This window comes from Bacillus rossius, chromosome 5, assembly GCF_032445375.1.
Source record: "Bacillus rossius redtenbacheri isolate Brsri chromosome 5, Brsri_v3, whole genome shotgun sequence".
Taxonomy (NCBI): Eukaryota; Metazoa; Arthropoda; class Insecta; order Phasmatodea; family Bacillidae; genus Bacillus; species Bacillus rossius.
The window spans coordinates 68,824,900-68,840,398 of NC_086333.1; the positions used below are offsets into that span (position 1 = coordinate 68,824,900).

General features: G+C 36.8%; 1 protein-coding gene across 1 annotated transcript in view; it reads right to left on the bottom strand.

Annotated features, from left to right (window-relative positions):
- LOC134531963 (protein takeout-like) overlaps positions 1-15,499 on the bottom strand; it is a 38,890-nt gene that overhangs the window by 19,718 nt on the left and 3,673 nt on the right. The window contains exon 2 of the mRNA XM_063368063.1: positions 2,666-2,758. Within this exon, the coding sequence (XP_063224133.1) occupies positions 2,666-2,758 (93 nt within the window). The remainder of the gene's footprint in view (positions 1-2,665; positions 2,759-15,499) is intronic.

Below are 15,499 nucleotides of genomic sequence, written 5' to 3' on the forward strand. Positions count from 1 at the left end.
GGGTTACCTTGTCTGATTTAAAATGTAATAAGCAGTTTGAAAAGCAGTGGTTTCCTGTTAGCATGTAGCGGGTCGTTGCCCTAGCCTTGACGGAGATAAAAAAATAATAAAAAATTGCCTACGGCCCACGGGTTGATCACCGCTGACCCTAATCAATAATCCAGGGTAGTTCCGATTAGGCGGGCTCGGTAAGTCACGGTAATTTAGCCCGTAAGCCGTCCCATTGGCGGCTCCTAATACAGCTTGCGGGCAGCCAGTAATGACCACGCAGCCGTGGTTTGGGTTGGTTTGGTTGTATAAGGAGAAGGGGGGGGAGAGAGAGAGAGAGAGAGAGAGAGAGAGAGAGAGAGGGGGGGGGAGGAAGGAAGGGTCATGCGGTGGTTCTACGCGTGTCCGCTTGCGAGAAAAAAACTACAAAGCACCGCGCAACTCCTGCAGTGTCCTTTGTGTAGTGAACACTCACTGTACACTACTATCAACTTGCCTTGCTCAAAAACAATAATTAGTGCAAAAATAATGATTCTATTAGCAATTTTTTTTTGTTTTGCAAACATATTTAAAACTAGAGTAAGCTTGAAAAGTCTTTAAATAGAGGCACCACTTTCCCAAAGACTTGTAATTACCATAAATATATTGTTTGTGTTACATGTAAAAATTACTTTAATCCCCAATAAACATTAATTTTAAAATAAACTAAATATATTCAATTAATATTTAAATGGCATATTCGTAATTTTTTATTGTTAATATATTTTTCTAAAATAGGTTTCATTTTCTGTTTTATAAGGAAAAATGTATTTAGTGAATGCTTAGACTTTGACGAATATTAATAAAGAAAATATTTTTTTATAGTTGTTATCATGGTCCAGTTTCATCCATCACAAATTTATATTTAATTTTCATATCATTACTTTGTTTCAGGGCAATTGCAACAAAAAATTTTTTTACAACATAACAATCACGTTTAATGTTTTATTGCATCGTGATATTATAAATATGTTTATATATAAATATCTACAGGATGTCCCATAACTCTACTTCAAGCAGAGAACAGTTGCTAGGCTATTGAATAACTAACCAAAATTCAAAAAGTGTCGTAGTTTTCGAGTAAAAGGAATTTTTTAAAAGTTTTTAAATTCATACCCAGAACCAAATTATTAGTTACTGTGATTACAAATGCTTGGTACGGAATTATAAATAAGCTTAATATTCCCCAATTTTTGAATTAAATATAAAGTAAGGCATGAAATAGTTTACTTTTGGTAAAAAAATTTTTTTTGCGCGACTTATGTGGCAACCATTTTTAATCTGGAAACTTTGACTATTCACACTGAAAAAAAATTACTTTACTAACTTAGCAAGTTATTTGCTTTAATTAGCCATATTTTCAAAAAAACTTGCTTGCTAAACAAAGTATTTTATTTAATAGTATGACAAGTAAAATGTACCTGATTTATTTTTCTTCTGCTGCATAAATCTTCCAAATATAATTTTCCTTTAAAGTATAGCATGTTTCTTTTTATTTGGAAGTATTGTTATTAATAGAAATGCTATTAATCATTGACGTAGAAAAATTTGCCCATAATATATTGTAATGCCGGGTGTGAATTAAATATCTTTGGAAAATTGCCTTTAACTCTAAACCAACGACTCTTTTGGAAACTTAGGAATTTGATTCAGAACAGAAATTTTTTACCGGCCTTTCAAATGTTGCTGGCTTGACGTTTTATCAGCACGTCATTTCTGTTTATTACATTTTCACGTCATTACTTTTGTATTTTGTTTCAAGGAAATCTCTGGATGCTTCACTATTCAAGCATACATACATACATACCTACATCTTGGATACATGCCTATCATGAAGCAAAAATATTTGCCTACTCCATAGAGACGTGTATAAAGTAAAAAGAAAAAAAGTAAGTGTAACACTAGAGTAACATTTGAAATACACCTACAGTAAGTGTAACATGCCTTAGTTATTAAATTGTTTCTTACATTCATCAAATTTCAATGGATGCCTTAGGCTCCTTACGAATAACTATGCTTATAATCACTAAAAAGTCATATCTCAAAAGGTTTAGCTCTAAACGACAAACGATGAAAACAATTCCTTCTTTTTAAATCCAAGTTTGATTCACTGGTAATCTTTTGATGATATTGTGAATTTTGTATTTATGACCTTCCGATAAAATTTATTTTTATTTTTAAGAAAGCTTATCTTTAACTTAAGTAACTTTTATTAAAAAACCTGTGGTATTTTTAATTGTTTTATGTATATAATATTTGTTTGTACGCCTGAAAGTTTTTTTTTTTGCAGATTATATATTTTGTAATAACGCCTTTTTGAAATTTTATATAATATTCTTCTTTTGTGATCAAATTATTGCTGCTGAAATTACTGATTAAGAGCAAATATATAATTTTTTATTAAATACTTTTATCATCTGATATATATGTATATATATATATATATATCAAAAATAATTTTTATTTGCGAAAAATTTAAAAAATGGAATTTTTAATAAAAATTTAGTATGTATTAAATATTAAATTAAAAGTGGTTTTTACATTCATCATTTCAACGTGAGCCTTAGCCACCTTACAACCTCTTAATGTATATGTTATGCATATATATTATTATATAACAGATATACTTCAGACTGACCTTTCACCAAAGTCGGCAGAGCGGCGTTCCCGTTCCTCCTGGCGCACTCGTTCAAGTTCGGGTCATGTCGGCCGCAGGCTTTGATGTACGGCGCTGCAAGGAGACCAGAACGAGACAATTACGATTACGTTTGAGAAAGGTCGTGATTGCACGGCTCTTGTTCTAACAGCAGTGGGCCTGCGTAATGATTGGAGCTCATCACAGGGGGCCGGCAGACCCGAGTTAGCGGCGAAAACAAGTTTTCGTGCAACCTGGCGTCTCGGTTCTATTTTTTTTTTAATTTGCGGGAAGGAGAAGGGGACACGCGGTTTAAAATTCCTTCCGATGTCTTTGGACGCAACGTGCGGTGACGAAAGGCGCTTACGAAAACCTCCCAGGTTAACCCGGTTAGATCCGTGTTTTTTTTTAAACCCCCGGCCCGTTCGTAAGGAAACTAGATCGATGGTGTGGTTCACTCGCGTTCCCGCGGATCAACTATCGACTAGTTCGATGATCGACACGAAGGATAAGTCGCATGTGAAAGGTGACCGTTTCGAAATTGTATAATAATTTGGATAAAAAATCAAAGCAATTCGCACTGTCTGCCAGACACACAAAACTTATATTCAGTTAGCAGAATACAAGTAAATAAATATTTACGATTCCAATAAAAAAAATTTTTTTTTCTTTATAAATGTAGAAAGTAGAGCGTGAAGTATAAATTATCCGCCCGTCACTTCCCCCCCCCCCCCCTTTTTCAATCTTTTACTTCAAACAGAACGAAAATATTAATTGGTGCACAGAGAAAACTACCTTCCGAAAACATATGAGATTAACTTAAATTGTTTAGATGTTTTTCAAGAACTTTCCGCTGGATTACGATAGTGTATTCGAAAATTTAATGACTTTTATTGATTAGAAACCAATAATTCAGCGTAAAAATTTCTCTATCATCAACATTTCACTAATTTTGAAAATACATGCCTGATTTAATATATATAATATATAATATATATTAATATAATAATTATTAAACGTTTAAGCCATTTTAATACTCAAAAAAATTTGTTTTGAATTTTCAGCAGTTGTGTCATTCAATGCTCAAATTTAAATTAGAGTAGCGTATATTTTTAAAACCACAATCTGTAAAAAAAAAATCGTTAATACTCGCAGGCCAATTATAAAATATTTAAGGTTTATCTATTTTTGCTCTTGTCATAACATTACCAAAATAACAACTCGATAAATTTGAGGGGGATAAATCAGCACAGAAAAACGCCATATTGGTTTCAAAATATTTAAGTCATTAGTGTTTTAAAAAATTAATTTTTAAAATTGGTGTTTGTTAAAGCAGATAAAACGAATCGGCTACTATAAATAGCATCTAATATTTTTTTTGGGAAATGTTATAACTCTAATATCTATTACCTATTGTCAATAGACTATTTATTATGCTGTCTCAAAATGCTCTTTAATTGTGACATCCACCTTTAAAAGATTATATTTTCAATACCTATTTACCAATTAATTTTTATTAACGGCATAATAACCTTAAACTCGTAATTGCACTTAACGGTTCCTATCTTCTTCCTAAAAAAGTATAAATGTACTAATATGAAGACCTACGCCATAACAGCAGAGTTTCTGTACGGATACAAAAAAAATCTCATGGTAACAATATATTTTGTGGGGAACTGAGCACAATAAATAACGGTCAAGGAAAAAAATAAATGTTTTTATTGGTTTTGCACAAGCAACAGACTGCATGCAATAAGCGAAGGTGATGCCCACGTGGCCCAAAATTTAAGGGGGATTAGGCCCTGCCATCTTGGTATTTCCCATAATTTTGCTATATTTCTAAATTTGAACTATTTATCCCAATTTTTTGGCATGTAAAGGCATAAATCATATCTCCCAGACCTTCTATACTTTGTTGCAACAGCTTATTTATAGAGACTGGAAAAATTCGCGCTTTGGTTGACCTTTAGGATAGACTCCATAATCCCCTGCATACTCAGGCAAATGCCACCTGCTCATTGGTTACCGACTCGTGACACATGTCAACTGGGACGCTTGCGATTCGATACTTTTTTGGTTAAAGGTTTTTCATTGGCTCAAAGTCCTTCAGATAAACTGTGAGCCATCAGCGAAACAATTAAAGCTACAGTTTTTTGGATTCTATCATATCGTGAAATGAATCCGCGAATTTTTCCGGATTCTACTTATTTACCAACAGTCTGTAAGAGCCATGAGGAAATAACTTATTACTTCACGTGGGTGTCTACAACTATCACGATAATCACATCAGTTCACAAGTGTTGATTTCAACAAATAGCCAAAGGTATGTCCTACGCCATGTCAATAAAAAATTTTTTTTTTGCACGGAAGCTTTATTGGAAGCTGTATCAAAATATTTCAAATTGCAAATTGGCTAGGCATAATCCACCTCAACCGGAGAAAAGTTGATCTGTTAACAAATTCAAGTTGTTGAAATTCGATTACATTTGTGATGCGCAATACATTCAGAATTATTAACAGGTTGTCATTATTATTCAATAGAGCAAGGTGTCTAGATATTTTATCTTTTATAGAAATTACTTTTCTGTGAGTTCCAACTACTACAAAAGTACTTATAACCCAACATCCATAGACTGTAATTTTTTTTTTTTGTAAATGAAAAAGAAATATCCATGTAAAATTACAGATATTTGTACATTTACATAAAAAAAAACCGTATCACTACAACATAGTGTCCGCAGTAATAATGGGTTCCGATTCTTATCCGGGAACTGATGCTTCATGTTGTCCGAGTATTAACTGTGCATATTAAAAATAATGGAAAAACCAATTAAATTTATTTTAATGAAAATTAATTTTCTTTTCTATGATTTAAAAAATTACGCATCAATTAAAATATAAATGAATTTCACATGTAAGCAATAAACCATATCCATGTGTTGAACAGAACAAAGTAACACATTTTGTGATAGTATTTATTACAAACTATTTCTTAGCAATTAGTCTCTGAAGGTATTTTTCTTGTAAAAGAAGAGCACTTTTCTGAACCAATATTATAAAAATATTTTATCCCAAATATCTAAAATTATAAAAATAAAATAAATAAACAAAAACAGACATGGTGGGGATTCTGAGCTTTATGTAACATGCCCTAAATTGTTGAAAATTCCATAACTGTCTCTTGGGTCATAGTTTAGTAAAGGTAAGTATATGTCCCCGTATATGTGGCTTCCAGAAATGTATATTAAGGCTCGTTTTCACACGCGCCAAGTTACGTGTATCAATTTTCTGTCATTACTATTTTTAATAGCGTTTACTGTAAATTTTTTTCCGATAGTTTTGATAATTTTTGTTACTGGGTCACAAACTATCGCACCAGACATTATCTAAACATTTTCTTAACTAAAAAAGGTCACAGACGTGATACCAATTATGAAAACATGCAGGAGTTTTAACTGCTGTTAGATAACCTTTAGTAGATGTCTGTTAAGAATATTTAAGACTAAATATTAAACTGAAGGGAGCTGTTGTATCGCCAATAATTAACAGGGGAAGACTCTCCAATGATGGTAACTTAAGAGGAATTACGCCCCGCCATCTTAGATTTTTCCAACCTTTTTCTACAATTTTAATTTTCAACTATTCATCCCAATTTTTGGCATGTCTAGGCATAAATAATGATTGTCTCTAATACCTTCTGTACCTTGCTGCAAACACATATTTACTAACAAGCTCTAGTCTATCAGCGTCGCAAGGAAATAACGTAATAATTACCGCGCACTACTGCAACTGTCATGATAATTACACGTGTTCACACGTGTTGTCTTCTAAAAATATGCAAAGCTAAGTCCTCCGCCGTGGAAAACAAAAAAAGAAAAGTTTAGTTTTATTTCGCAACATTTTAAATTACAATAAGTCGAGGCGTAATCCCCCCTCAAGAAAATGAAATAACAAAAAAAAAAATTACTGCACTATTAGTTCGCTTTTGAGAGGTGCAGTGGATACTTCATGAACTTTCAGTCCTTTTTTTGGCTCCATCGAATAAGAGTCGTCTTTTGTCAACAACGTCCGCTTTTCCCGAAAATTCGAATCACCCTCCGGGCCGGCAAACAAATTCCATTCACCCCCAGGGGTCGCTGGATTCAGTCACGTCTGGCCCCAGGCACGCTCTCTCTCTCTCTCTCTCTCTCTCTCTCCTCGAGAACAAAAGCAGGTGCTGCCACCACAGCGAGCGAGCGGCTGCAATCCCGAGTGATTGGGTTTGTTGGCGACCCTGCCCGGTCCAAATGCTTGTCAGTTCCGGTCAGAGTCAACACCTCCCGGAGGAGTGGGCCCGTCGCGACCAGTCCTTTGAGCCTCGCGTGGAAGTTGACAGTGTCGCGAGCCCAGCTGCCGACCTTCCCGAATTAGTAGGTTTTTTTATTTTCTGGATCCTTTTTGGAGTTGAAATTAAAAGGGACGTCGCGTCGCTTCATGATACATCGGAATAATGTCCCGCGAACAGATTTATTCCATCACACTTTGTTCTGCTATTAATTTACTAGCAATATGCTTTAAAAATATAAATGTATATTTTTGAATGTTTTCTCCATTACTTTATAAAATTTTGGTCTGATGAAAGAACTCTTATGCACTTTTGGTATATGAATTAAATAAACAAAACGACAGAACTTTATAACTAAATTTTAAAAAACAACTTATATATTGCATAGCCATCGACCAATAATTTAAATGACAAAAATAGAAGAAAAATAGTTACATTAAAATTAATGTACCCTAGTGGAAATACATGACAATCGTTGTTATAAAAATTCAAGGACAAAGTTAATTAAATTAATCTTTCATGCAGTGTTTTTATTTTTTCATTCATAAACGATTCGTCTCTTGATCATTGTTGATTTTTGACACGAAGGGTATGAGGTTTCGAAACATTGCTAAAGGAAAAAAATCTCTAGATTAGTGTTTACAAACCATTTTTGAATACAATAAGTACCCTGGCCATTAATTTCTGTCATCAGAAGCATACCTCGCATATTTTTATTAACAGCATATTTCTTGTTTTTTTTTTTTTTTTTTTTTGAACTTTTACTATATACAATTAACCAATTTTATTCTATTTAAAAATTCACTAACTGTAGGGTATGTTCTAAATTAATATGAAAAGCTATGAGTGATTATGTTTTTGTACTTATATCACAACTGGAATTGTTCATCGCTGCGTTTGCCCCTGCGTCGTTGTGTTGTGAAGTTTATCTGTTATATAATCGGTGGGTTCGTCTGTTGGTCGCTGTGCTGTACAAGGTTGTTTTTGAATTTTTTTTATTCTGTTATTCTTGCAAATGTCTCGTCGCTGTCAGTCGAATGTGATCGTCCGTGAAATGATATTGTTTTCCTGATCATTTCCTGCCATAGAATTCTCCGTTCCATCGATTCATTTAAAATTTGACTTCGAAGGATTTTGGCTGGTTTTTTTTTATCGTATGTTTGTGTATTCATCTTCCTTGTCAGTTATGTTGGTTTTCTCTTTGACATGAGTGTAAACCAACATTGGCGTATGTTTAGCAAAATGTTAAAAAAAAACAAAAACAATCCGAACCGTTTAGTTTTCGCGTCGAGAAGCGGCTGACATGTTACACATTGTCCATTCATTCGACGGCAGAATATTATCAATGCATATGAATACATTGCAGTATGTCTGTGCAGCCCATTGGCAAAATCTGTTGCATTATAACTCAATGGTAATTTGATATTTGTAGATTTACAAAGGCAGTCTATGTATATGAATGCTCGATCACATGTAACATAGATATAAAATTAAATTAAATTAAAAACTAATTTATTAATCAATACGAACTTTGATATTCAATAACAAAATTTCTTTATGTTTTGAGTATTTCAACAGTGAGTAATATTTATTGTTAATTAATGAATATTAATTGTTCAATAACTATTAATTTACTGACCTATTATTTTGAAGTGAGTAAATAATTTGTTAATTCATGTTGATTTATTTATTTCTATTTGAAACTAATTATTAATAATTACAAAAAAGTTAGCATTCTTAAATACTTGAAAAATAAATGAAAGCAAAAATTTTCGCGCTGTGTTATCTGGTTTTAAATTGTATAAATGATTTTTCTGAGTAATACTATGTAATATTATGAATATGGTTGACAATAAAATTTATTGAAGTTGAGTTACTTTTTAAAATGTGTATTAATTTTAGTTAAAATTGTATTCGTGCTATAGTTGGTTTCCTGAAAATCTTAAGATAATATTTTATGGTGTGACTATTCAACAGTGAGTAATATTGGTTAATAATTAATCATTATTGATTGATCAATAATTATTGAAATCCTGAGCAGTTATTTTGAAATGAGTAATAATTTTGTTAAATCATGTTTTCTCTCGTTGCCGTTTTAACCCTTACGATATAGTTACGAGTCGAGGTTTGACTGAGTTAAACGGGCTCTTTTTTTTTTTGTTAGAGGAAGTGACTTTGTTTAACGACGGAGATTATAATTCATACTTACTAACCATCACCATACGTGGTCAATTACCATTTCCGCAATGTTTTGGGCGTAACAATACGGTTACGGCGAGGTAATAAACTGACTTTAAGTACGCCACAGCATGCCGTCATCTGACAATCCTCAACTCCATGGCACACACACACACGCTTTCTGTTTACCTCCACGGGGTCTGTGAGATGCAAATGTCTTCAGTTATAGCTTCAGTAATTCCTCCAGTTTCACAATCCCCTTTCTTCTCTTCTCTGTAATCCCTACAGTTCACATGGATGAGAGCCATATCCGAACAATTCCGAAATTCCCCCGAAGTTTACCATTCGCTCGTGGTAACACTAGAATTGTATATTTAACAGATAGAGTATTTTAAATAACGCTAACTTAACATAACCAACCTTTCATTTAGGTAACGATAGCCTAAACTAACACACCATCCCGGAAAAAAAATAAAGAACTTTTATCTATTACAATCAGTGTTTAGAGAAAGTTACAGATGGAGCATAAACACAGTTTGTAGGTATCTCTGCTGAAGCCAGGGGACGTAATGGGGAAGCAGGTCGCCGCCATATTGTGCAATGAAGAAAATCGCATTTTCTCATAAGTGATGTATGTATGGTGGTGGAAAAGTACCTGAATATTAAACAAATAAGAACTGTTGACTCGAGAAAAATGATTGTGTACAAGAGTATGTAGTAAACGACGTTTCTATATACTATACAAACAAATGGCCGCCATCTTCTTACGTGCAAAAACTGGCCACAGTGCTCAGAGCTTATGCTCCATCTGTAACTTTCTCTAATCTCTGGTTACAATGACCGAACATAACCTAAAATTTACTTCGGTAAACTTCGGAACTGTTCGGGTCGGGGTTGCGGCGTTCATCCCTGTGAACTTTAGGCCATCCTCTCTTCACCTTGTCCTTGGTCGGATATTCCGCGCGGAACCTGGACCTCGCTCGCGGGTAAACACCGGTGTCACGGTTCGTGGAATCGTCGGCGAGGGTTTTCGCCTTGAAGCGAAGAAGGTGGGTAAACTGTTCCCGGAGCGAGCATTTCGCATTCTTCTTCCCCTGGGCTGCTTTGGCCCCTGGTCACAGTCCGAGACGCAAACAAGTGAGCTGCGTCACACACCTGGAGGACAAACTCTTTATCGCACGACCGGGATTTCCAGCGAAATTAATCTCCGACGTTTGCTTCGAGGCGGCTAAAAAATTTTCACGACGTCAAGTGAAAGAAAACTCAGAGCAAATTTGTCTGCATTACTTTGGAGGACATGTTACCACGAACCTGTGAATAACTTGGTATTGGCATGTGTGTAAGTCAATTGGTAAAATTCTGAACTAAGCTACATGTTCTTTATATTTTAGTGGGACTTCAAATACTGTTTCGGCAAATTTCGTCAATCTATATATACATACTAGATAATGCCCGGCATGCGTTGCAAGCCTCAATCAATTTTTTTTTTGTAATTTTTTAAACGTATACTAAGCATCTCTCTTTATCTCTCTAATTCTCTATATCTCTATGTATATCTCTATAACTCTCTCTATCTTTATATTTATATCTCTATCTCTATATATCTTTCTACATATATATCTCTATATATCTTTCTAGCGGACCCGACAGACATTGTCCTGCCCAAATGTACATATGGCGGTAAGTATTTCTACGCTGGAAATTTTGTATCTTCTCATTATACATACCCCTCCTCTTGGGCACGCCACTGCCGTTACCAAAAACCTTTCCCATGTTTACGCAGAAGGCAACAACAATGCAAAATCCAGTTGCCATGGAGGCTAATTATCAACAATGCTTAGATTTTTGCTTTTAAAGTGTGTTTTTTTTTTTTTTTAGTTTTTTCTTAACTCAGAATCTAGATAAAATATCCAATTGTGAATCTAAACCATCCTCGAATCCCCGTGAACTCACACAAAAAATTTCATCAAAATCGGTCCAGCCGTCTAGGAGGAGTTCAGTGACATACACACGCACACAAGAAATATATATATAAAGATATTTATATATATTGTCTTAAATTACACCTAAGATAAGCACATTTTTAGGCCGCCAATTAAGTAAATCCTTAGAAAATAACAATAATAAATTAAATGACCAATGCAAAATATATCTCCACCGAAATAAAATACTATCTGAGCCCCTTAGACTCGTCTGTCTCATGTGACGTGTCTTGAAAATTTTGCAAAACGTATGCCCTGTGTATATATTTTTCATTTCGTGAAAGTTAAACAATTGAAAAAATAGTCTACAAGTTTATCTGTAATTCATTACTTTAAAATATAAAGTCTTGACCTGAAATGGGAGGCACCCCCTTAACGGCAGAGAAGAATAAAAAAATATATATATTGAAGAGATGCACGGACGTGGGTGACACGTGACTTCGCGTCGGCGACGGAGCAGTCACGTGACGAACAGAAGGCCGCCTGTTGGGACGGACGCAAACGAGGCGATTCCTTCGTCTGGAAGCGTCCGTGGCGCGTGACCCGCGTGACCGATGCTTGCGGTGAGGAAGTGGGGGGGGGCGGGTGGTGCTCATGGGAAGGACATAGGCGCTGCGGCACAGATGACGTCATGCCGCCTCCAGGAACGCATCCCAAAGTTTTTGACGTGACAACGTCTAATAAATCGATGAACGCTGTCTGCACGCACGAAAAGGTGTCACGTTACGCAATTGTCCCGTTACACGGTGTCCCGTTACGCGCATTGTACGCTTGCGCCGCATCTATCTCTCTTCCAACTCGATTGGAACAACCATCGATTTGACTTTTTTCGAAGCACATTAAACTTGAAACACCCCCATTCGTTTCCTACTTTTCCTATCATCGTCCTATCCTTAACAGAATAACACAGATTGGAAGAAGTTAAATAGCAAACATGTATAAAAGTTATAGTTAAAATAATCTCTTCGTTAAAGTAATAAACATATTTGAATGAATGAGTGCAAATAAAAGTAAATTTATCAATTAAATTGTAGATTTAATTTCACTCCTTCTTTGTATCCATACAAAATAGTGATAATTCAATAAAAATGATTAAATTTTATTCATAAAAGTATGCAATCATTTTATCAATGTTTTGTTATGACTTTGTCACGTTAAACTATCGTCCGTAAACCGGCTTTACAGACAACCAATTTTTTTTTCCGCCGCCCAAGGTCACCGCCCGCGAGAGGCGCTGTCTTCTGTGCTTTTTTACAGCAGACGTCTTTGGAATCCAGTTGCCAGGAAATAACAGAGGTGTCCTCAAAATTCACGGTGCCGTTTCGACCGGACACAGGAAAGCAACGAAACAAGATAGAAAAATGTGAAAACTTCGCCAGATAAAAAAGGTTAAACTATACACAACAGTTTCCTCTTCAATATGAACTCTCAGAGCGTTTACCTTTGATTTGTCGAAGATTTAACATGGTCTTTATCATGTTGTGTTGATTTCCTGTGACCGGTACAAATTTATTTTTTCTTCTCGAGGAGAAGGACTAGTTCCATCACCCACCAAGTGAGTGCAGCACTTCCCGGCCGGAATATCCAGAGGTTCCATATAATCAGCGGGTTACATATTACCACGTTCTCCTCTACTGAGTATTTTTTTTTTTTTTTTTTTTTTTTTTTACGAAAATTGACAACATTGTCCCGAACGACTCGTGCTGAAGAGCTCTAACCGGAACAAGTGCCCGGCGACAGCATCTTCTGCCAAACACAACATGCAGTGGGATGTTCGAAGAGACGGCGCTGGTAAGTGTCGTGATGGCAGTGTACGTGTCGCGGGCGGGAGCTGCCGGAACCCGGAACCGGGCACCCGGAACCGGGCACCCGGAACCGGGCACCCGAAACCGGGCACCCGGCGAGTCGGGTGGACGGACCTTGCAGCCGCCTGCAGGCATATTTTTAAAATTTTAAATGATGTTTTATTCAAGAATAATATTAACAAATCACAAAAAAAAACAAAATTTCTAACTTAAAATACATGACTTTTTTTGTTGTTGTATTATTCTTATAATTGAACGTAGTAAATACTGATAAGCTATTCAGGGAACGGATTACAAATGACTATTACCTATTGGAGGTACAGGAGCAACACAAAGAGTCGATCCAAGCACGGTATTGCTGTGAACGCTGTTTCTGCAATGATAGAGTGACCTCACGTTCCGAGTGTACACTGCGCAAAGGACCGACTCGCCGCGGCGTTCACGGCCACCCGGGGAGCTGCGACACGCGGGACGTTGTCGCAACGTTCCCCCCCGACGTCACGACGACATCCCCGACTGTTTGAAGAGGGGAGGGGGAGACGTTCTCGGCCGGGCCGTCGCGTCGTCGGGCGCAGCTGGGTCGACCGCGTTGGCCAACTTCCCCCTGCTCGCCCGGCGACGGGCGAAGGCCGAGCTAATGAGTGACCCCCCCCCCCCCCCACGGTAGCGACACTTTTCCAACCGACTCGAGCCCTTAGGGGCCCCTCGTGTCGACACTAGTCCCGGAGAGCGGCGAGGGACCTTGAGCTGGTCGCCGACAAGATGCCGAGTCCACCGCACAGGCCCTTGACGGGGGCACACACCCGGTGCGCACAGCTCCAGGGGGAAAAAAAAATTGGTTGTCTGTAAAGTCGGTTTACGGACGATAGTTCAACGTGACAACGTCACAACAAAGCATTGATGAAATGATTGCATACTTTTATGAATAAAATTGAATCATTTTTATCGAATTATCACTATTTTGTATGGATACAAAGAAGGAGTGAAATTAAATCTACAATTTAATTGATAAATTTACTTTTATTTGCACTCATTAATTAAAATATTTTTTTTTTTACTTAAACGAAGAGATTATATTAACTATACCTTTTATACATGTTTGCTATTTAACTTCTTCCAATCTGTGTTATTCTGTTAAAGATAGGACGATGATAGAAAAAGAAGGAAACGAATAGGAGTGTTTCAAGTTAAATGTGCCTCGAAAAAGTCAAATCGAAGGTTGTTCCAATCGAATGGAAGAGAGATAGATGCGGCGCAAGCGCGCAATGTGCGTAACGGGACACAGCGTAACGGGACAATGTGCGCAACGGGACACTTTTTCGTGCGTGCAGCCGACGTCAAAAAAAAAACACAGCGATTTGAAAACCACTCAAGAGTGATACCTGTCCACGGAAAATAATCTAAGAATACGCCGAGTGCTGGTTGGTAGATTTTTGTTTCCGGATTACGGTTTTAAACTGTAGTTTTACAGCATAAGGCGTGCTTTCAGAGTAACATCTAGGCAAAAAAGGAAGAACCGGCACAGATTCTTGAACGCACTTTGAGGGACTTACATCACACCTTCATCTTAATTTCCCCGCCATATAATGTTAACGGCCACCGCTCAAATTTCACGGTTGCCATTATGCACGTCGAGAAGACTGCGCGCCGGTTTCAGAGCCAATACAGCGCTTGAAGCACCAGCGAGCGTCGCGCTCATCATCCCACCTCACCGACACAGATACACACCTGAACTAAGCGGGCCCTCACAAGTTGGCCTCCTGGCTGAGCGCATATAAAGCTTGGGACGCTAAGGGCGACACTGGCTCGCTCATCACACGTTTCTTCGCCTCTAAGGGCTATCCACCGAACCGGCGCGCAGTCTTTGCGTCGTTAAACGTGCTTCCATGAGACTTTAGGTGGTGACCCTAACATTTAAGCTGGAATATTAAACGCTTCTGGGACTTTCCCTTACCATATACAATATTTTGTGTAGAATTTATTCATAACTTTTCCACTGTACAATAAATACACGTTACAGACGCATCCATGAAATCTAAACTTATATAAGGAAAGTGTAACCGCTTTTAAATGATATTCGTAATCAGACAATTTGCATAAATCTTGTGCTGCTCGCATGTCCTTCAGTGGCACAACCAAACGGTCACTAAATGACCCCCCGCCTGCCCGGGCACACACACGGTGTGCAGAGCTTCAGGCAAAAAACGCAGTTTGAAAACTGCTCAAGATATTCGAGTAGGGTCTGTTTACGGAAAGCATTATAGGATATTCTGTGAATGTGTGAGTATTTCTTTTCATAAGCTGTATTTTGATAAGAGTGAAAATGGCTAAAATCGCGTAATATGAGAATTTTTTTTTTGGAGGGGAGGGGGGAGGGGGTTTAAAACATCCCGAAACTATTATTCACAGCAGTCAAAGGAACTTTCTTTCCGCCTCGTGTTATTGGGAAAAGGAAAATGTAATTTTTTCTAGAATGCAATTTAGAGTGCTGGTCAATTCAATTCCAAAAATCATCAAATAATACATTACATGTTAAAGAATTATGTTT